The sequence below is a fragment of the Microcaecilia unicolor genome, chromosome 4 (assembly GCF_901765095.1).
Source record: "Microcaecilia unicolor chromosome 4, aMicUni1.1, whole genome shotgun sequence".
NCBI lineage: Eukaryota > Metazoa > Chordata > Amphibia > Gymnophiona > Siphonopidae > Microcaecilia > Microcaecilia unicolor.
Genome location: NC_044034.1, coordinates 246,051,996 through 246,070,257, shown reverse-complemented (window position 1 = coordinate 246,070,257; position 18,262 = coordinate 246,051,996). Strand labels below are relative to the sequence as shown.

General features: G+C 42.1%; 1 protein-coding gene across 1 annotated transcript in view; it reads left to right on the top strand.

The window, feature by feature from the left end:
* The window catches only part of GPR180 (G protein-coupled receptor 180), a 75,778-nt gene that overhangs the window by 11,416 nt on the left and 46,100 nt on the right, over nucleotides 1-18,262 (top strand). The window contains exons 2-3 of the mRNA XM_030201379.1: nucleotides 8,009-8,167; nucleotides 12,640-12,840. Coding sequence (XP_030057239.1) covers nucleotides 8,009-8,167; nucleotides 12,640-12,840 — 360 coding nt within the window. The remainder of the gene's footprint in view (nucleotides 1-8,008; nucleotides 8,168-12,639; nucleotides 12,841-18,262) is intronic.

Here is an 18,262-nt window from a genome sequence, read left to right as displayed (position 1 = left end):
CCTCCTTTTTTGCTGCCCGAAGATGCAAAATAACATTCTCCCACCCAACGTTGTCTAAGCTTTTGGTGCTCAACGTCCGTTAATTTAGTTTCCTGAAGGCATGCTATTCCAGCTTTGTGGCGCTGCAACGCTGTCAAAATCTTTGTGCGTTTTATTGGGGAGGAGATACCCGATACATTCCATGAAATCAATCGGGGGGTTGGTGGCCTAGCCATCCTTTAAATAACTTGGTAACATAAATTAGACAACTTCCATATTCTTAGAGCTCCCGGGTGCCCAGCCCCCACCCAGCAGCCTAGTTTGTGTAACAGAGGTGGCCTACAGTCCTTTCCCAGTAACTTCCCATTCCTATCCGCCTCAGCATTGCAGCAGGTTTCACCCAAGCTTTGCACTTTTCCAGGTCCTTGCTGTAAAGATAACATTTGCTCCAATCGACAGGACTCCATAATCCAACATAAACAGTGTCTAGTTTTGTGCTTCTCCCTTCCCCCCTCCCCCCCCCACCATGCAAATCTAATCTCAATTCTACCCTGCTCTCCCATGACATCCCTACCCTCCCCCCTTAGACCTACCCTCTTCCCTACTCTATTCCCCATTTAGTCGCACCTGGGCCTACGTCACCAGACGCAACCCAAATTAGCCGCGTCCGGTGAGGGGTCAATAGGTGCCAACAAAGCCTCGTTCTCCGTCATTTTTAAATATCAACAAATTTCTGAACTTCCCTCCACCCTCTCCAAACCCCCAAACAACCGGGTTATACATCTCTCATAAAGCTTAGAGCACTTGCGAGCCAAATGACTCTAGTTCACTTATCATCGTTCCAGTCTTAGAATTGGCTCTCCAGCATCTGGGTGCCGCCAGTTTTACGTCTTGCGTCCATTCTTCTGCACAACTGGGCCACTCGAACCCACAAACCAAGTGATCAACAAAATTCCAAACAGCCAACCTGGCAATCTCGATAATTGTAATCCAACAGGTGTTTTAATCACCTCCAGCCTTTCATGATGATCTCTCAGTAAAGCTGTTTTAATCAGTCTGCTGGCCCTGCTACCTGCTTATTCAGCCATTCCACGGCTACTTCTGGTTTATTAAAGGCTTTCCAGACTCCATTATCCATGATTTTTAAAGTCGCTGGGTATTGTAACATAAATCTGTGTTTCTTCTCCACCAGACTCGTGCAAACTGTCGAAAACGCCCGCCGCTGCATTGACAAGGCCGCGGAGTAATCCTGGAAAACACGGATGACTGCGCCATCATACTTAGTGGAGTCTCTGCATCCTTTATATGCCCGCAAAACGGCTGCTTTTTGTGAATAGTCGTGAAACTTTGCTATGATCACCCTCGGGCGCTGTTCTCTTGCTGGTCTAGGTCCCACGCGGTGGGCCCGCTCAAGACGTATTTGCCTCCCCTCTCCTGCTTCGGGAAAGTTCGCTTGCAACCAAGTTTCAAGAGTAGTTTTCAAATTGGCTTCTGATAAGGATTCCGCAAAGCCCACAAAGCGGAGGTTGTCTCGTCTTGATCTATTCTCCAAGTCCTCGATTCTCTCTGTATAATCTTGTATCAGGCGGGACAATCGTTCTAGTTCACCCGAACTTTCCTGGTGCCCCTCCTCCACCTCTGCCACCCGGGCTTCCAGCTCGCCCGTGCGCCGCGAGAGTTCCGAGGTCACCGCCGTTATGCCTGCTATTTGTGTCGATAACTGATCAAATTGTGGGGCTAATGCCCGCACAACTGCCTCCGTAAGCTCCGGTATGAGCGTCTCACCATTCTGGCTGGAAGGAAAATGTGCCGGCGAAACCGGCGCCATGTTGGATTCGACAGCTTTTGTTTTGTCTTCCTTTTTCTTTCCACTTTTCGCCGTTTGAGCCATCAGAGATCTCGTAATATGCTTGTCCATATATTAAGAAAGCTGTTTTGCGCAGTTGGGGAGATTTTCAAGGGCGGGGATCGCCAGTTAAGTTGCTTTTTGAACGAGGCTTTGAGCAGCTAGAGTAGAGCACGTCTTCTGCCGCTCACTGCATCACGTGACCCTCCACAATCTAAGTTTATACCTGAAGCAATAGATTGTTAAGTGACTTGCCCAAGATCACAAGGAGCAGCAGCAGGATTTGAACCGACCACCTCTGGATTGCAAGACCGGTGCTCTAACCACTAGGCCACTCCTCCACTTTGTTATTTGTAACACAACTTCTGGTACCTTTTAGCTCAGTGGGTCACAAATATTTTTTAAAATGTGCTTTATCAGCAAATAGAAGCTTTTGAAAAAGTTGAAAGTGTGCTTTTTACCTGTAACGAGGGTTCTCCTTTGGAAAGCAGGATAAGTTAGCAATATATTGATGTCTCAGCGCCATCGATGGATTGTGTGTCTTGGAGCTCATAAAGGGGGAAATTCAATAAATGGCACCCAAACTTAGGTGCTGGAATGATCTGCACTATGCTGGTATTCTGTAAAGGGCACTCTGCTTGGAGCATCCTTTACAGAATGCTAGCTTAGTGTACATTTCACTCCTAACTTTGGGCATGAGCATTTATGCTTGCCAAAGGCTGGTGTAAATGCTTCCGCCCATCTGAAAATTCCAATAGAAGGGCCGTATATATATATATATATTGTATGTGGGGACTTCAAAATGAGTAGTAACATATAATGTCCCAAACAAAAAATATTTCAGCTGTTATAATTTATACCATCACAAATATCTTATCTAGATTTAACAGGAGCATAATTATTATAGTAGAACTATGCAGTGAAACATCACTCTGTTTTTCCGGGGATCATCAGATATTACTGCAACTCACACCATCGGAACTCAGCGTTCCTTGCTCTATTGAGCAATGGTTGCAGCGCAAATCTTCATAAGACCACCCTTTATGCGTTTTCTCATCTGGATCCTCAGTGGAAGTAGTAATTCAAAAAGTGCATAACTTTAGTTTCAAAAACATATGAAGTGAAACATAAACACTTTTTTCTTATTGTCCTTATTTTTGCAAATATCAGTAGATGGCAGCAACTTTTAACCAGAGGAGAACCTCTGCTGACTTGGCCAGGTTTCGAAAAAAAACTTCCTCAGGGAAGAGGCTCTAGCTCCATGGTACAAACACACTCCTGCATAGGAAAAAATAGAGCAAGGAACGCTGAGTTCCGATGGTGTGAGTTGCAGTAATATCTGATGATCCCCGGAAAAAGAGAATGATGTTTCACTGCATAGTTCTACTATAATAATAATTATGCACCTGTTTAAATCTAGATAAGATATTTGTGATGGTATAAATTATAACAGCCGAAATATTTTTTGTTCGCCCATCTGAAGGCACTTAGGTATTCTGTAACATCCCACCTAATTTTTTGGGAATGCTGCTGACCCATCCATGCTGCTCGCATGGCCACACTCCCTTTGGAATTGCATGCTTTGAAATTTAGGTGTGAATATTGTAGAATAAAGCATGGGCAGATATGCGAGCAACTTCCTCCTCCATACTCAGAATATGTCAGCCTTCGTCTTTGCTGACGGTATTCAGGTCCTAGTTCCCTTGAATCCTGCCGACACGCAGTAAATTTTCATGATAAACTACCATCTAGCAACAGTTACCGCTTGGCTGTACAATAACAGACTGCCAATTCTGCTAAGTCTCATGCTATCCTTTTTTTCTGGCACTATGCAGTCCTAGCTTCGCCCATACTTCTCTGTTCCACACCAGTTCCATTAACTGATACTGTAAAGATTCTTGGAGTCATCGTTAAGTCATTAACTTTTACTACCCTGTTTTCCTCTGTCAAATGCTCATTCTACAAGCTCTGAATGATCCGCTCCATTCGTTCCTTCTTAATTCAGTCTGCATTAACTATTCTTGTACATTCGCTCGTTCTAATTATGCAGAGCCCTTGGTCTGTCTTCCAAATACCCACAGACAAGGTGTCTGTATATATGAATATCAGGCTATTGAGGTGTGGGAAGGGGAGGATATATGATAGAGTGGGGTAATTTGCAGAGGATGTATGTTCCTGTCTGTGCAGGGACATTATAGGATATCCTATATTCTTATTCTCATTCTCTTCACTCCCGCCAGCCTCATGATTCCTCTTCTAACCACACACAGTTTGCATTTTGCCAAACCCTTTCACACACCTTCTCTTTAAACCATGTGCTCCACACTCCACTCTCTCATCCCCCACTCGCTTTCCCCCTTCTCCTGCACTTGTACCCATGAACTCTTCCCCAATAACTTGTTCCTATGCTCCCTCTCCCTTCTAGGTCAGCAACACCAGGGCTAGGCGTTTTGGCTTCATTTCTTTGAATTCGTAAATAAACATAGATAAAGATCAGCCGGTTGATGTGGTGTACCTAGATTTTCAGAAAGCCTTTTGACAAAGTCCGTCTTGAAAGACTCCCGAGAAAATTAGTCATGGGATAGGAGGCAATGTTGTGTTGTGGCTTAGGAATTGGTTGATACATACAAAACAGAGGGAAGAGTTAAATCAGTGGAGGAGGGTGAATAATGGAATGCTATTTAACATTTATTAATGAACTGGAAATGGGAACAACTTGTAAGCTGATTAAAATTGCAGACACAAAACTATTCAGTATTGTTGGAGTGCATGCAAATAGTGAAAAATTGCAGGAAGACCTTAGGAAGTTGGAAGACTGGGCATCCAAATGGCAGATGAAATTTAATGTGGACAAGTGCAAAGTGGTGCACATTGGGAAGAATAATCCAAATCATTGTTACTTGATTCTAAGATCCATCTTAGGAGTCAGCATCCAAGGAAAGATCTAGGTGTTACTGTAGACAATACACTGAAAGCAATGATCATTCTACTGTTTATAATAGGCATTCCATTTGTTTAGCTACTGTCTGACTTTGGGAGTCCGGTGCATGGGCATGGCCTGCACACAGCACTAGGTGCAGTCTAGCATTGATTCAGACTGCAGCTCAAGAGCAAGTAGGAGGGGGACATTGGATGGCATGATGGGCCTCACAACAGTGTGGCATAGAGAAGGCCAGCAAAATGGAGGACTGTATGGAGGAGGTGAGTGCTATAGTGATGCACCTGGGTGAAGCTGTGTCCACCTTTCATTTTGTGCTACACCCTTCAGCTAGTTGAAACACTTAGATGCTGAAACAGCAGAAATCCTGCAAGTATGCAGTCCATTGACCACCATAAAATTTTGCCCACTTGCTGACTTCATGAGCACAAAACTTTACAACCAGCATACCAGAAATCTAGTGGCTAAGAGTGACATTGCAAAATTATTTTGATCACTTTTAATTGCTGAGTGACTAAAGATCCAGCAAGAAATGGCAGTTCTTGGGTGATGCCTTATTGTCTTTGTTCGTTCTGTTCTAACAATAAAGAATAAAATAAAAACAGGATTTCTGCATCAAGTTAATGGGAGCTTCATAAGCAATGGAAAACACAGAGGGTTTTGAATGTTTCGCAGCCAGTGTTATAAAAATAGATATTATTTTCCAGTTGATTTTATCATAGAAAATAAAACTACATATTCATAGATAGGTTACAACTATGTTTTGTAAATAAAGGCAGGAGTCCTCAAATCCAGTACTCGAGGTCCACAACCCAGCCTGGTTTCAGAATTTCCACAATGAATATGTATGAGATCTATTTGCAATGCAAATAAATCTCTGTCATGGCCGTGCCCTGGTTTCAGGCTTTCAGTCATCTCGCCCCCTAGTGGCCAGACCTGGTGGCTGCATTGTATTGTCTATGTGCTGTTTCCTGTTCCAGACTTCAGCTGAGTCCAGTCCAGATCTTCCGGCCTGCCAGACTTGCTTGTCTTGTTTGAGCCTGCGCAGCACCCGTAGCTGCCTTGTGATTGCTGCAACTGAATCTCAGTTAGCCATTTGGAAACTCTCTGCTTTGCCCTTGTATCGCCTAAGGCCCTGGTTTGTTGGTGCTTGTTGCACTTCTGCTTAGCTTGGTTTTTATTCTAGTTCCTTGTCTGATGCTAGTAGTCTGTGTGTAGTGTAGCTTAGGGTTGTTTGTTTCCTAGACTTGTTCCTGGTCTGTCTTTTGTGTTTAGTTTCTGTTTGTCTGTGTTTCTTGTTCAGTGGCTGCTTGGCAGCTTTCAGTTCTGTCTCGTGTTTGTCAGTGTTTGTTCCCTGTTTTAGTGGCTGCTTGCAGCTTCCAGTTCCTACCCTGTCCAGTAAGTCTTGTCGGCCGCCTGCAGCCAGGGGCTCAACTCCTGGGGAAGGGCGGCTAGTGCAGGTGAAGTCTTGCTGTTCCTATCTGAGTTCTGTCTTGTTCCTGGTGTGGGGTGGTTTTTGCCTTCCACAGCCGCTCCTCGGCAGTGGGCCAAGAGGGCTCACTAACCTAGTTCCTGCTTTTGAAAACGTGACAATCTCGTACATACTCCTTGTGGAAATCCTGAAAACCAGGCTGGGTTGTGGACCTCGAATACTGGATTTGAGGATCCCTGCCTTTATTTATAAAACATAGTTGTAACCTACAACTCAGCCTGGTTTTCAGAATTTCCACAAGGAATATGTATGAGATTTATTTGTATTCACTGCATGCAAATAGATCTCATATTCATTGTGGAAATCCTGAAAACCAGGCTGGGTTGTGGACCTCGAGGACTGGATTTGAGGACCTCTGTTGTACAGTATTGCTTTATTGTCTTTGTTCGTTCTGTTCTAACAATAAAGAATAAAATAAAAACAGGATTTCTGCATCAAGTTAATGGGAGCTTCATAAGCAATGGAAAACACAGAGGGTTTTGAATGTTTCGCAGCCAGTGTTATAAAAATAGATATTATTTTCCAGTTGATTTTATCATAGAAAATAAAACTACATATTCATAGATAGGTTACAACTATGTTTTGTAAATAAAGGCAGGAGTCCTCAAATCCAGTACTCGAGGTCCACAACCCAGCCTGGTTTCAGAATTTCCACAATGAATATGTATGAGATCTATTTGCAATGCAAATAAATCTCTGTCATGGCCGTGCCCTGGTTTCAGGCTTTCAGTCATCTCGCCCCCTAGTGGCCAGACCTGGTGGCTGCATTGTATTGTCTATGTGCTGTTTCCTGTTCCAGACTTCAGCTGAGTCCAGTCCAGATCTTCCGGCCTGCCAGACTTGCTTGTCTTGTTTGAGCCTGCGCAGCACCCGTAGCTGCCTTGTGATTGCTGCAACTGAATCTCAGTTAGCCATTTGGAAACTCTCTGCTTTGCCCTTGTATCGCCTAAGGCCCTGGTTTGTTGGTGCTTGTTGCACTTCTGCTTAGCTTGGTTTTTATTCTAGTTCCTTGTCTGATGCTAGTAGTCTGTGTGTAGTGTAGCTTAGGGTTGTTTGTTTCCTAGACTTGTTCCTGGTCTGTCTTTTGTGTTTAGTTTCTGTTTGTCTGTGTTTCTTGTTCAGTGGCTGCTTGGCAGCTTTCAGTTCTGTCTCGTGTTTGTCAGTGTTTGTTCCCTGTTTTAGTGGCTGCTTGCAGCTTCCAGTTCCTACCCTGTCCAGTAAGTCTTGTCGGCCGCCTGCAGCCAGGGGCTCAACTCCTGGGGAAGGGCGGCTAGTGCAGGTGAAGTCTTGCTGTTCCTATCTGAGTTCTGTCTTGTTCCTGGTGTGGGGTGGTTTTTGCCTTCCACAGCCGCTCCTCGGCAGTGGGCCAAGAGGGCTCACTAACCTAGTTCCTGCTTTTGAAAACGTGACAATCTCGTACATACTCCTTGTGGAAATCCTGAAAACCAGGCTGGGTTGTGGACCTCGAATACTGGATTTGAGGATCCCTGCCTTTATTTATAAAACATAGTTGTAACCTACAACTCAGCCTGGTTTTCAGAATTTCCACAAGGAATATGTATGAGATTTATTTGTATTCACTGCATGCAAATAGATCTCATATTCATTGTGGAAATCCTGAAAACCAGGCTGGGTTGTGGACCTCGAGGACTGGATTTGAGGACCTCTGTTGTACAGTATTGCTTTAAAAAAAAAAAAAAAAAAGACAGGAATCTAATTTAGTTACATATTTTTTTTCTTCTATTTGTTAAAGGTGGTCTTGCAGTGCTGTCACTCAGAATCAGCAATGTTGCAGTCGCCATTGAAAAAGAAGCCAGACTTTACATGTATGAGGAGCAGGAATGGACTAACCTCCAGGAAAGCCCAGATGATTACAGCTGCAAAGAGAAGCTAGCCAAGGCTCATCTGTCATGTGAGGATTTGGTTTTCTGATATGTTTCACTATTTTTTTTTCTCCACAAGAGTCCATGATACCCAAATAGGCCTGCAGACAGTGATGAGCATTGGGTGACCCCAAACTTCAAATCCACGGGGGAGAAAGCTCATCCCTCAAACTTTACTTCCTGTAATTCAAGTGAAATTTAAACCATTGAAACAATACCAGATTCAAAAATCACATAAATAATCAAGCAAAATGCAATGATCAATTGTATCAAAAGCTGTAGATATGTCCGAAAGGACCACACAAAAGCTCTTTTATTATCCAAAGCTAACTGCATAACATCCACGGATAACGGGATTCTGGATAACGGGGATTCTGTACTATGATCTTTTCTAAACCCATACTGAAAAGGATCTAAAGTCTTCGACTCTAAACATTGAAGTTGTACAGCTCAAAATGCATTGAAGTTTTCTGTTTACAATACCCACAAACATACCTTGAGCTACTTATAGGTTATAAAATACGAAGTGTAAGCTAGCCATGCCTCCCTCAACAACTGGGAGAAAAAAAGTTCAATAAAACATGCTTTATTTAAAAGCTGAAATACAAAATAAAATGCGATGGTCACCTTTTATAGAGTACAACATTGACTTTCTTTGGTGTACCCGATATTAAAATTCCTTTTATACTTTGTTTTTCAAGTTGTTGTTGCTGCACAAATAAGATTTTGTTTTTAATTACACCTATAAAGTAAAGGGTACAAATGGAACCTGATCAAATCCCTTATTTGACAGCATTGGCTAAATTCTATATCTGTCCAATTACAAAGACTGTGCTGAGCACATAATGGGGGGGTGGGGGTGTACTTCTATAAAGCATGCTTTATGGGTGAAAGATTAGTTTGAATGCAAAAAATGACTCTCCTAAAATTGTGGAAAAGCAAGTCTACGATCTATATGGGAATCTGAGCTGAAATGCCACTTGACAGATCAGCAGTGGAGTTCGTTCTGGACCAGAATCAGTAGACCTATAGCATCTGCAAATTATTTGCCATTTCTGTTCTTTCTTCATCACAGGTCGTTATAGACTCCTCATAAAATGAAAATTGCTGGTCTTTTGGATAATAACTTGTGTTGGTCTTGTAAATCAGCTATAGGAACCTTCAACCATATTCTTTTTGATTGTTCTAAAACCTTCAAATTTTGGAATAATATTTGGCGTGTGATTTCTGATATTTTTCATTTGTCTGAAGTGCTTTCAATCAGTAAAATCATATTTGGTTCGCCTGTTATTGAAAATGTTTTAGACAAATATTCCTCCAAACTGTATGCTATGTTAATTGCTATAGGCTTAAAAATGGTTTTAGCAAATTGGAAGGATAATTCCTTTCTTAATTCTCACTTTTGGTGACATTCTGTTATACAAATACACAAATTTGAATATTATCTTTAGCCATCAAAGTTAGAAATTCCTTATATGTTGACAAAGTGTGGTTGCCTTTAAAAACTCATCTTTCTTTAAACAGAGTTCTCCATAATATTTGAGTGTAAATTGCAGGTTCTGTTTTGAATATATTTTTAACTTGCTTTCCCCTAACCTCCCCTCCTTTACCTTCCTGCCTTTCCCTCCTCTGTTACTTATATATTGACTAGTAAAAAAGCCCCATTTCTGATGCAAATGAAACGGGGGCTAGCAAGGTTTTCTTCTGTGTGCATGTGGGAGTGTGTGTGTCCCTGCCTTCTGCCCTCTCTCCCCTCCCCCCTCTGAGTCCTTCACTGTTACAGAGAGAGCGATTTTCGTGCTTTGCTGGTTTTCCTTCACTGACTGTTTGTGTTACAGAGAGGGCGGGGCAGACACTCATGGGGAAACCGGATATCTCTCCCCCTTCACACTTCCGGCTGGAGGCTTCATAGAACGTTGGTGGTGCCTTTTATATAGAGAGATATTCTTTGATATGATGACTATTTGATTAGTCCTTGTATTTTGCATTTCTTACCCCTGTATCATTATAAATTAATAAAAAATTTCAAGATGGACTGCATTTTGATTAAAATTTTAATTGTGCGGTTAAAGGTAAGCCACATTGAGCCTGCTTTTAGTGGGAAAGTGCGGGATACAAATATAATAAATAAATAAATATTGGGACTCCCTTTTTTTTTGCCGAAACAAATCAATTCAAATTGTGAATTGGACAACACTACTCCGGAGTAGTCCTTACACTCTGGAATGTTTTCCCTGATACAGACTGTCTATGTCTTGACTTTTTCTTGCTGTACACCGCCTTGAGTGAATTCCTTCAAAATAGCGATAAATAAATCCTAATAAATAAATAAAATGTTGTTTACTCTTCTCCCCTCCCCCCCCCCCCCCCCCCCCACTGCAGCTGCTTATGATTCTGGTCAAGTTGCTTAATCCATTACCCAGAGTCATGAGGAACTGCAGTGGGGAGAAAAAAATAACATACCTTTTAATCGCGATTATGAATTTTAATTGGAATGCAGCGCTAAAAAATAAAAAGTAATGAAAGATACAAATTGAAAAATTAGAAATTAAGGGGCCCTTGTACAAAGGCTTGTAGGTGTCTACACATGTCCAAAATAGGTCAAATTGGCGCTACTGCGTCCCCCAGGCTGTAATTCCATTTTAGTCGTGCGCCGAAAACATGCGGTAGAAAATATTTTCTACTGCAGGGCCCTTACCTGGCAGTAATCGGCAGTTGGCGCACACTGCGTGCTTACAGTCAGATTAGTACGTGAGACCTTACTGCTAAGTCAGTGGGTGGCGTTAAGGTCTCAGGCCAAAAATGAACATGCGCTGGTTCATTTTGCAGCATGTCCATTTTATGGCACATTAAAAAGAAATCCCCTTTTTTGCAGGCGTGCTCAGGAACTGGACCAGCGTACGTCCAAAACATGCGCCTACACCAGCGCAGGCGCTTATGGGCACGCCTTAGTAAAAGGGGCCCTAAAGAATCTTAAAACAGCATGCAGAATAGCTGTAGACAGCCTTACAGTTTTCACAGCCTATTTCAGAAAAGCAAGCCTAAAAAGTGTATGCAGTAAAAGATTAAGCAGAATGCACATCGGTGTTCTGGTGAGGTGGTTCAAACGGAGGTGGAGTTGCAGCATATGCGCGTATTTTATAAATAGTTTGGCACATAGAATGTACACACACTTTTTACAACATTTTGGGAGCAGATGCAAATCTGTGCATGTGAATTGGTTTTGTTTCATAAAGGCACATAAGCACCTGCTGCTTTTTTAAAATGGGTGCCTTTTTTGGATGTTTCACGTAGCCACCCTCTTATGAAATTACATCCCTATGGTCTGTAACCTTACTGTATCACACAGCATAATAAATAGGGCATTTGAACTGAATCAGTGATTATAAATCCCATTTCTTTGATAAAGATGTTCAACATTAAACTATTGCTTCTTAAAACCCTAATCTGTTATTCTGTAGAAATTAATCTTGCAAGCATAAAAATATTCCAAGATGGATTTAACATTTTTGTTTGATTTGTTTGTGACCTTATGAAAGCAGATTTGCAAAATTTCTGACCTAAGGGCGTCTTTTACTAAGGTGCGCTCACATTTGTAGTGCGTGCTAAAATTGTGAGCGCGCCTTAGTAAAAGACCCTCTCGGTAACTTGATATCTGGAGACAATTGACCCATAGCTTTTATTGCCTGCCTGCCTCCTCACCCCTAATCCACCCCCCCCCCCCCGGCCAATCACCACCAACACAATAATGCTGCAAAATGCATGCTTATTTCAGCTTGAGCATCATTTTTAATTTTTTCCAGTGGAGATTTACCCCATTCATAAGTTTAACACGCTAGCATAAAGGCCATTGGTTAAAATTCTCTTTTACTTCATGTACCATGCATTGTAGAATGTGCGCTTGCCTGCTGTCTCACTGATGTGTAGTCTTGGAGCAGTTCAGGCATTGGTTGCCTTGTGGGTAGGACCCAAGCCAACAATGAGTCCTTCGTTGTTCTTTATTCCTGTGCCTGGAGGGTTGAGATGTATGCCCAGCAATTTCTTTATTGATTAAGTGCAGAGAGCAGATGCAGTCAACTGTTGTAGAAAATGAACAGTGGTATTTTAAAAACTTTTTGATACAAAGTTACACCAAGAATCTAATGAATGTTTGAGTCTCACAAACTCACAAGTTGGGCTTATTCTTACCCAAGTGTTATTTCAAACAATTCCTGTGCCTTTTAGTAAATTTATTTTCTTGCCACTCTGTTCTCTTTGAAATGCATTTCCAGCACTTCATGGTCCTGAGAAATTCTGTTGCCATTTTGGAAGCTCTCCAAGTGTGCCAGGTAGAACTCGGTGTCAGGATATTTTTTCATAACATACATGAGGTTTGTGATGGGCAGTTCCAAAGTACCCTTAATTGGCAAGTTTCACAAATTACTGCAGCTGCATGGTTTATATTCATTCCTTCATTACCTGCATAATAATTGTTTTATTTTTGTGTTTTTCTTTCTTGCAGTACCTCTGAATAGCACTGAACTCAATCAGACCATGTCTTGGATTCCTTATCCACAAACATGGTACATCTTGTATGCAGATAAATACACATGTGAGGGGAATCGGGACCAATTGAATTCCCAAGATATAGAATTTGAAATGCTGCTATTAAATCCAGATGCTGCAGGGAACCCACTTGATCACTTTGGTGCAGAGGAATCTGGTAAGGATTATTTTTCGTCTTCAAAAATCCTTCAACATTGTACAAGCAAGGGTTCAATTCTTCCATCCTAGCACTATTTATGTAGGGGGGATAAAATAAGAAATGCATTCGCTAAAATGACTTGCTGAAAACGATTTTAGTTCTTTGTTCCTTAAATGTAAAAGGAGAATTCTGCATCGGTTTGTTTTTGGCAGTTTGTGTGTGTGTGTGTGTGTGGGGGGGGGGGGGGGGGGGTGGTTGTTAAATAATGGATAAAGGTAGACCTCAGGTCCTAAAACTGCAATTCTACCTTGGTCTTCTGAAGCATAATGGGTGCATTTGACAGGTCACATTTTGCAGTGTATAAAGCCCCATCCTCCTCCTCCTGAATAATATGTTTTTCAGTGAAGGGTACTGTGATCCATGCAGCCTTAAATTCACACTATGCCCAGAATTATTTTCACTAGGAAAATAATTTTTCAGAGTATAATCAGTATTAGTCCTTATATCTGAGTGATGTAACTTGATGGAGATAATTTCCTATCAAATCTAAATTCCTCATGCATGCATAAAGATTGAAGTTCTGCCTACATGTAGAATGGAGAGCCTTTCTGAGAATGCTACTTGGGAGGTTCTGATTTCAACATTCTACATAAGTCCAAATTTTGACTTCTAGAGCCTCCCTCCCATATTTTGTTGTTGGTACCCAAATGTGCTTCTCCTCAGCACTGTCTAACATCTAACTAGGTGACACATGAGGTCCACCATAGACAGCTGCATGGGAATGGGGATTCCTACGGAGATGGAAGAAGTTGCTGTGGGATTCCCATGGGAGTGTAGTCAAAATCTCTGGTGACTCCAGAATGAGACTTGAAATGCACTGAGAGAGGCAGTTGGAGTGCCAGAATGAGGCTTGGCATGCTCATTGGATGAATAGTGAATAAACACGGGAAGGTGTTTGGAATTGGGAGGAGACGGAGGACTGCGAGCAAGTAAATAATAGTGTCAACTCCTGCTGGTATGGAGGGGATGGAATGGATCTTAGCGGGTATGGGTGGGCATGGATTAAATTCCATTGTGGATGGGCGTGGATGGGTGAAAAGTTTTGTCCCCATGCAACTCTCTAGATCACATTTGCACAAGGCAGGCAAGTGACCAAGTAATCCGCAGCCAGGGATATATATACTTAATGTCTGAACCGCTAACTAAAACAGTCCTTTTTGGGCAAAACCCCCCTGGAGATGCATCCTTAATGTGAAAAGATATTACATTCACCTGGGGAAAGGTCCTGGCTACAGTAATAGTTCTTGTCACACTAAGGTGATGCTCTCCTTCCAGATGACCTTTCTTCTCCAAGGCAGCACAGAGGCTACCAGACTGGAAGTGGGACTTCTCTACTGTGTCCCTGAATGTCTCCTCTGTATATCTGTATATCAGCTGCTCCAAGTCTGCTACTCCAGCTAATCATACATATGGCATGTAGTTCAAAAGACTGTATAGCCCCCATCTCACTGGTGGATTGCTATTGGCACTTTAGAAACGGTGAGTTGTTTAGTTATTTGAAGTTTCTAAGAGTATACCTAAACTAATTTAAAGGCCCTTAAGTATATATGATATATTTATGTTTGGTGTTATATGAACTGCAAATAATTTAAGGGTTAATCACTTAGGGGGCCTTTTACAAAGGTGCACTAGCGTTTTTAGCATGCGCAAAATGCTAGAGACGGCCAAATATTCCTATGGTGTCTAACGTTTAGCATGTGCTAAAAATGCTAGTGCACCTTACTAATCAAAATACTTAGTGATAATTTTCCCTCTTTTTCCTATTAATTTGGATAACAGACTATAAAGGATGCACCTGCGGTGGGTGAGAGAGAGATTATTCAAAGCTAACACAAACCAATTAAGTCTTCAAAGCAAGCTGATTCTTCATTTATATGCTCTAGAGCCGTTAGAGGGCAAGTAAAGGTGGTGCAAATTGATTTTAGATCCTTTAAACAAGCTAATACCTGTATATAGTTTTCTGCTTTTTAGTAGAGTATGTTCTCTGGTTTTCATCAATAAACCTCAAAATGGCTCTATCCTGATCTTCAGGTTACCAATATCTCAGCAAAGTAGTGTCTATTTAACCTGCAGATGGATTGTCTGTTTTCAATACTCCCTCATCAGTGTTGGGAAAGGGATTCCCTGTTCTACAGTAGGGTTGATCAGTCTGTCCTCATGAATCTCTGAGGTTAAGAATCTAACTTCTGAGCCGTAGTTTTTCTAGATTGCCTTTTTTTTTTTTTTTGTTAATGGACTCCTCTCTCCCCCCCCCCCCCCCCCCCCCAATAGGTCTGTTGCCAACACAAAATATTGAAATATTTCTGTCTGCCTTCCATTTCTCTGGAGCTAGTGAGTCCCAGATGATATTCTGTTTATCCCTGGAGAAAATAGTCACCTGTAGCTGCTGTCTGTTTGGATAGCAGGATACAAATCCTCACATACTCTTTCTCCTCCCCTAGGAGTTTTTATTCTCTGAGTTAATACAAACTGAGGCTGGCCCATGTGATAGCACAGGGCATCTCAAAAATAGCTTTTAGATGTTGAGCTAAGCTACGTAAGCGTTTTTCCATGCTGTGTGCCATCAGCTGAGGCCACCTAGATGTGTGAGATCTTACTCTTCATGGTGAACACCAACTTCAGGTAAGTAGCTTGGCTATATGCACAGTAATATAAGAATTCTTTTTATTTATGGCATCTAAAATTGCAAACATAAGTAAACTTGCTTAGAATGCATATCAATTGTCAAAAAAAAAAGAGGAAAACAGAGAAAAGTATAAAAATATAAACCAAAGAAACCTACATGTCAGTTTGATTCTTGCTTGTATTAAATCCCTAAAGAAATGAAGGAAGAGTATCCAGCTTATTTTTGAAAGGAGAAGGGCGCTCATCTTTGGGAGATGGGCGCCCAAATCGGTATAATCGAAAGCCGATTTTGGGCACTTTCAACTACACTCCGTCGTGGAGATGAACAAAGTTCACGAGGGCGTGTCGGCACAGTAGCGAAGGCGGGACAGGGGCGGGCATGGGAGTAGTTAACAGATGGCTGGCTTCAGGCCATAATGGAAAAAAGAAGGGCGGGCGTAGCGAGAATTTAGGTCGCTTTTTTTGGACCTTTTTTTTTTTTTTTAGGTCAAAGTCCCAAAAAGGTGCCCGAACTACCCATATGACCACTGGAGGGAATCAGGGATTACCTCCCCTGACTCCCCCAGTGGTCACTAACCCCCTCCCACCAAAAAAAAGTACTTTAAAAACTTTTTTTTTCCCAGCCTTTAAGCCAGCCTTAAATGTCATATACCCAGCTCCATGACAGCAGTATGCAGGTCCCTGGAGCAGTTTTAGTGGGTGCAGTGCACTTCAGGCAGGTGGACCCAGGCCCACCCCCCCCCTACCTTTTACACTTCTGGTGGTAAATGTGAGCCCTCCAAACCCCCCCAAAACCCACTGTACCCGTATGTAGGTGCCCCCCTTCACCCATAAGGGCTATGGTAATGGTGTAGAGATGTGGGGAGTGGGTTTTGGGGGGGATTTGGGGAGCTATGCACCTGGGAGTTATTTTAATGTTTTTTTAAAGTGCCCCCTAGGGTGCCCGGTTGGTGTCCTGGCATGTGAGGGGGACCAGTGCACTACGAATCCTGGCCCCTCCCTCGACCAAATGCCTTGGAGTTGTTCGTTTTTGAGATGGCCGCCTTCAGTTTCCATTATCGCTGAAACCCGATGCCGACCATCTCAAACCCGCCCATCTCTGACATTTGGCTGGCCCTAACCGTATTATCGAAAGAAAAGATGGCCGCCCATCTTTTTCGATAATACAGTTGGGACCGCCCCTTCTCGGATCCGTCCATGGAGATGGGCGGCCCCTTTCAATTATGCCCCTCTATGTGGACTCTAGGCATGACAATGTTGGGGTCTGCACCCACCTTAGATTACTGCTAGAAACCCACACGCTTGGATTTGTTTCTTACACTAATAAAACACATAATACAGAAGTGAAATAAAAAGACAAGTTTATTCTGGGAACAAGTAAAAGTTGCTCAAGCAGAGGCTATAGCGATACAGAAAAGACATTTAGATAGTCTTCTTTGGGCAAGGAAGCCCAACTTACATAGATTTCCCTCGTTTTTATACAATAGACTTGGCATATGTTATACAACAATCTGGAAACCAATTCCCATCTTAGCACCTCCCACTAACCAATCATCTACTTTCCTAATCCTACATATCTGACATTTAGCCTATCGATTTATCAGTTCAGACCCCTAATTCCTAGAACTGCAGTTATGCCACTCCACCTGACTCTGAGTCACAAAGTCATACCTTCTGTCACAAATTCAAAACCCACCTCCTCATGCTACTTCAGCAGTTTTTTTTTTTTATATCACATATCCAAACTATATACTACGACTACTACTGCTTATCATTTCTAAAGCGCTACTAGATGTACGCAGCGCTGTACACTTGAACATGAAGAGACAGTCCCTGCTCGACAGAGCTTATAATCTAATTAGGACAGACAAACCGGACAAACAAGAGATAAGGGAATATTAAAGTGAGGCTGATAAAATAAGGATTCTGAACAAGTGAATAAGGGTTAGGAGTTAAAAGCAGCATCAAAAAGGTGGGCTTTTAGCATAGATTTGAAGACGGCCAGAGATGGAGCTTGACGTACCGGCTCAGGAAATCTATTCCAGGCATATGGTGCAGCAAGATAAAAGATGTTGACTTTTTCCCACCCAATTTGGGACACGTAAGTGATGAACATGGAGAAAGGTTCCATAAAGACATTTCTACAATGGAGAACAGATATCAAGGCCGCTGGAATCCCAACATGATGGGGGGACTACTGCTGGTTTTTGCAGTGGAAAATATGACCGGTCACGAATGCAAAAGCAGATGCCTGAAGCACTTTTAACAGTACTGGACCTTGCTGAAGTAAGACACTTAAACTGGAATACGAGACTTTTTTGAAATTTTGTTATTCCATTACATTTTCATATATTGTTTACTACAAAAACTTTGATGTAGATCAGGTAATTGCTGACCTTGTGGTTAAGCTAGCAAACTGTTCATACTGTCCCCTTTTCACCACCCGGATACTATGAGGCATATTTTCAAAGCACTTTGGGAGGCTAAGTTCCATAGGTTTCTATGGAACTTTGGGAGGCTAAGTGCTTTGAAAATAAGCCTCAATGTGGTTTCAAACTGTATGAAACACAGAAAATCTTGACCCAAGAATCAATACAAATTTAAGCATCCATTAAAGTTACCTTAATTACATTGGACCATTCTATATCCATGTACTTATCTTCTAAAAGCTTGTAACAAAGTTCACAATAAAATTCTTAGGCTGTCTTGTACAGTATCTTGTCCTAGTCATGACCCAAACACTGGTCAGCAAAAA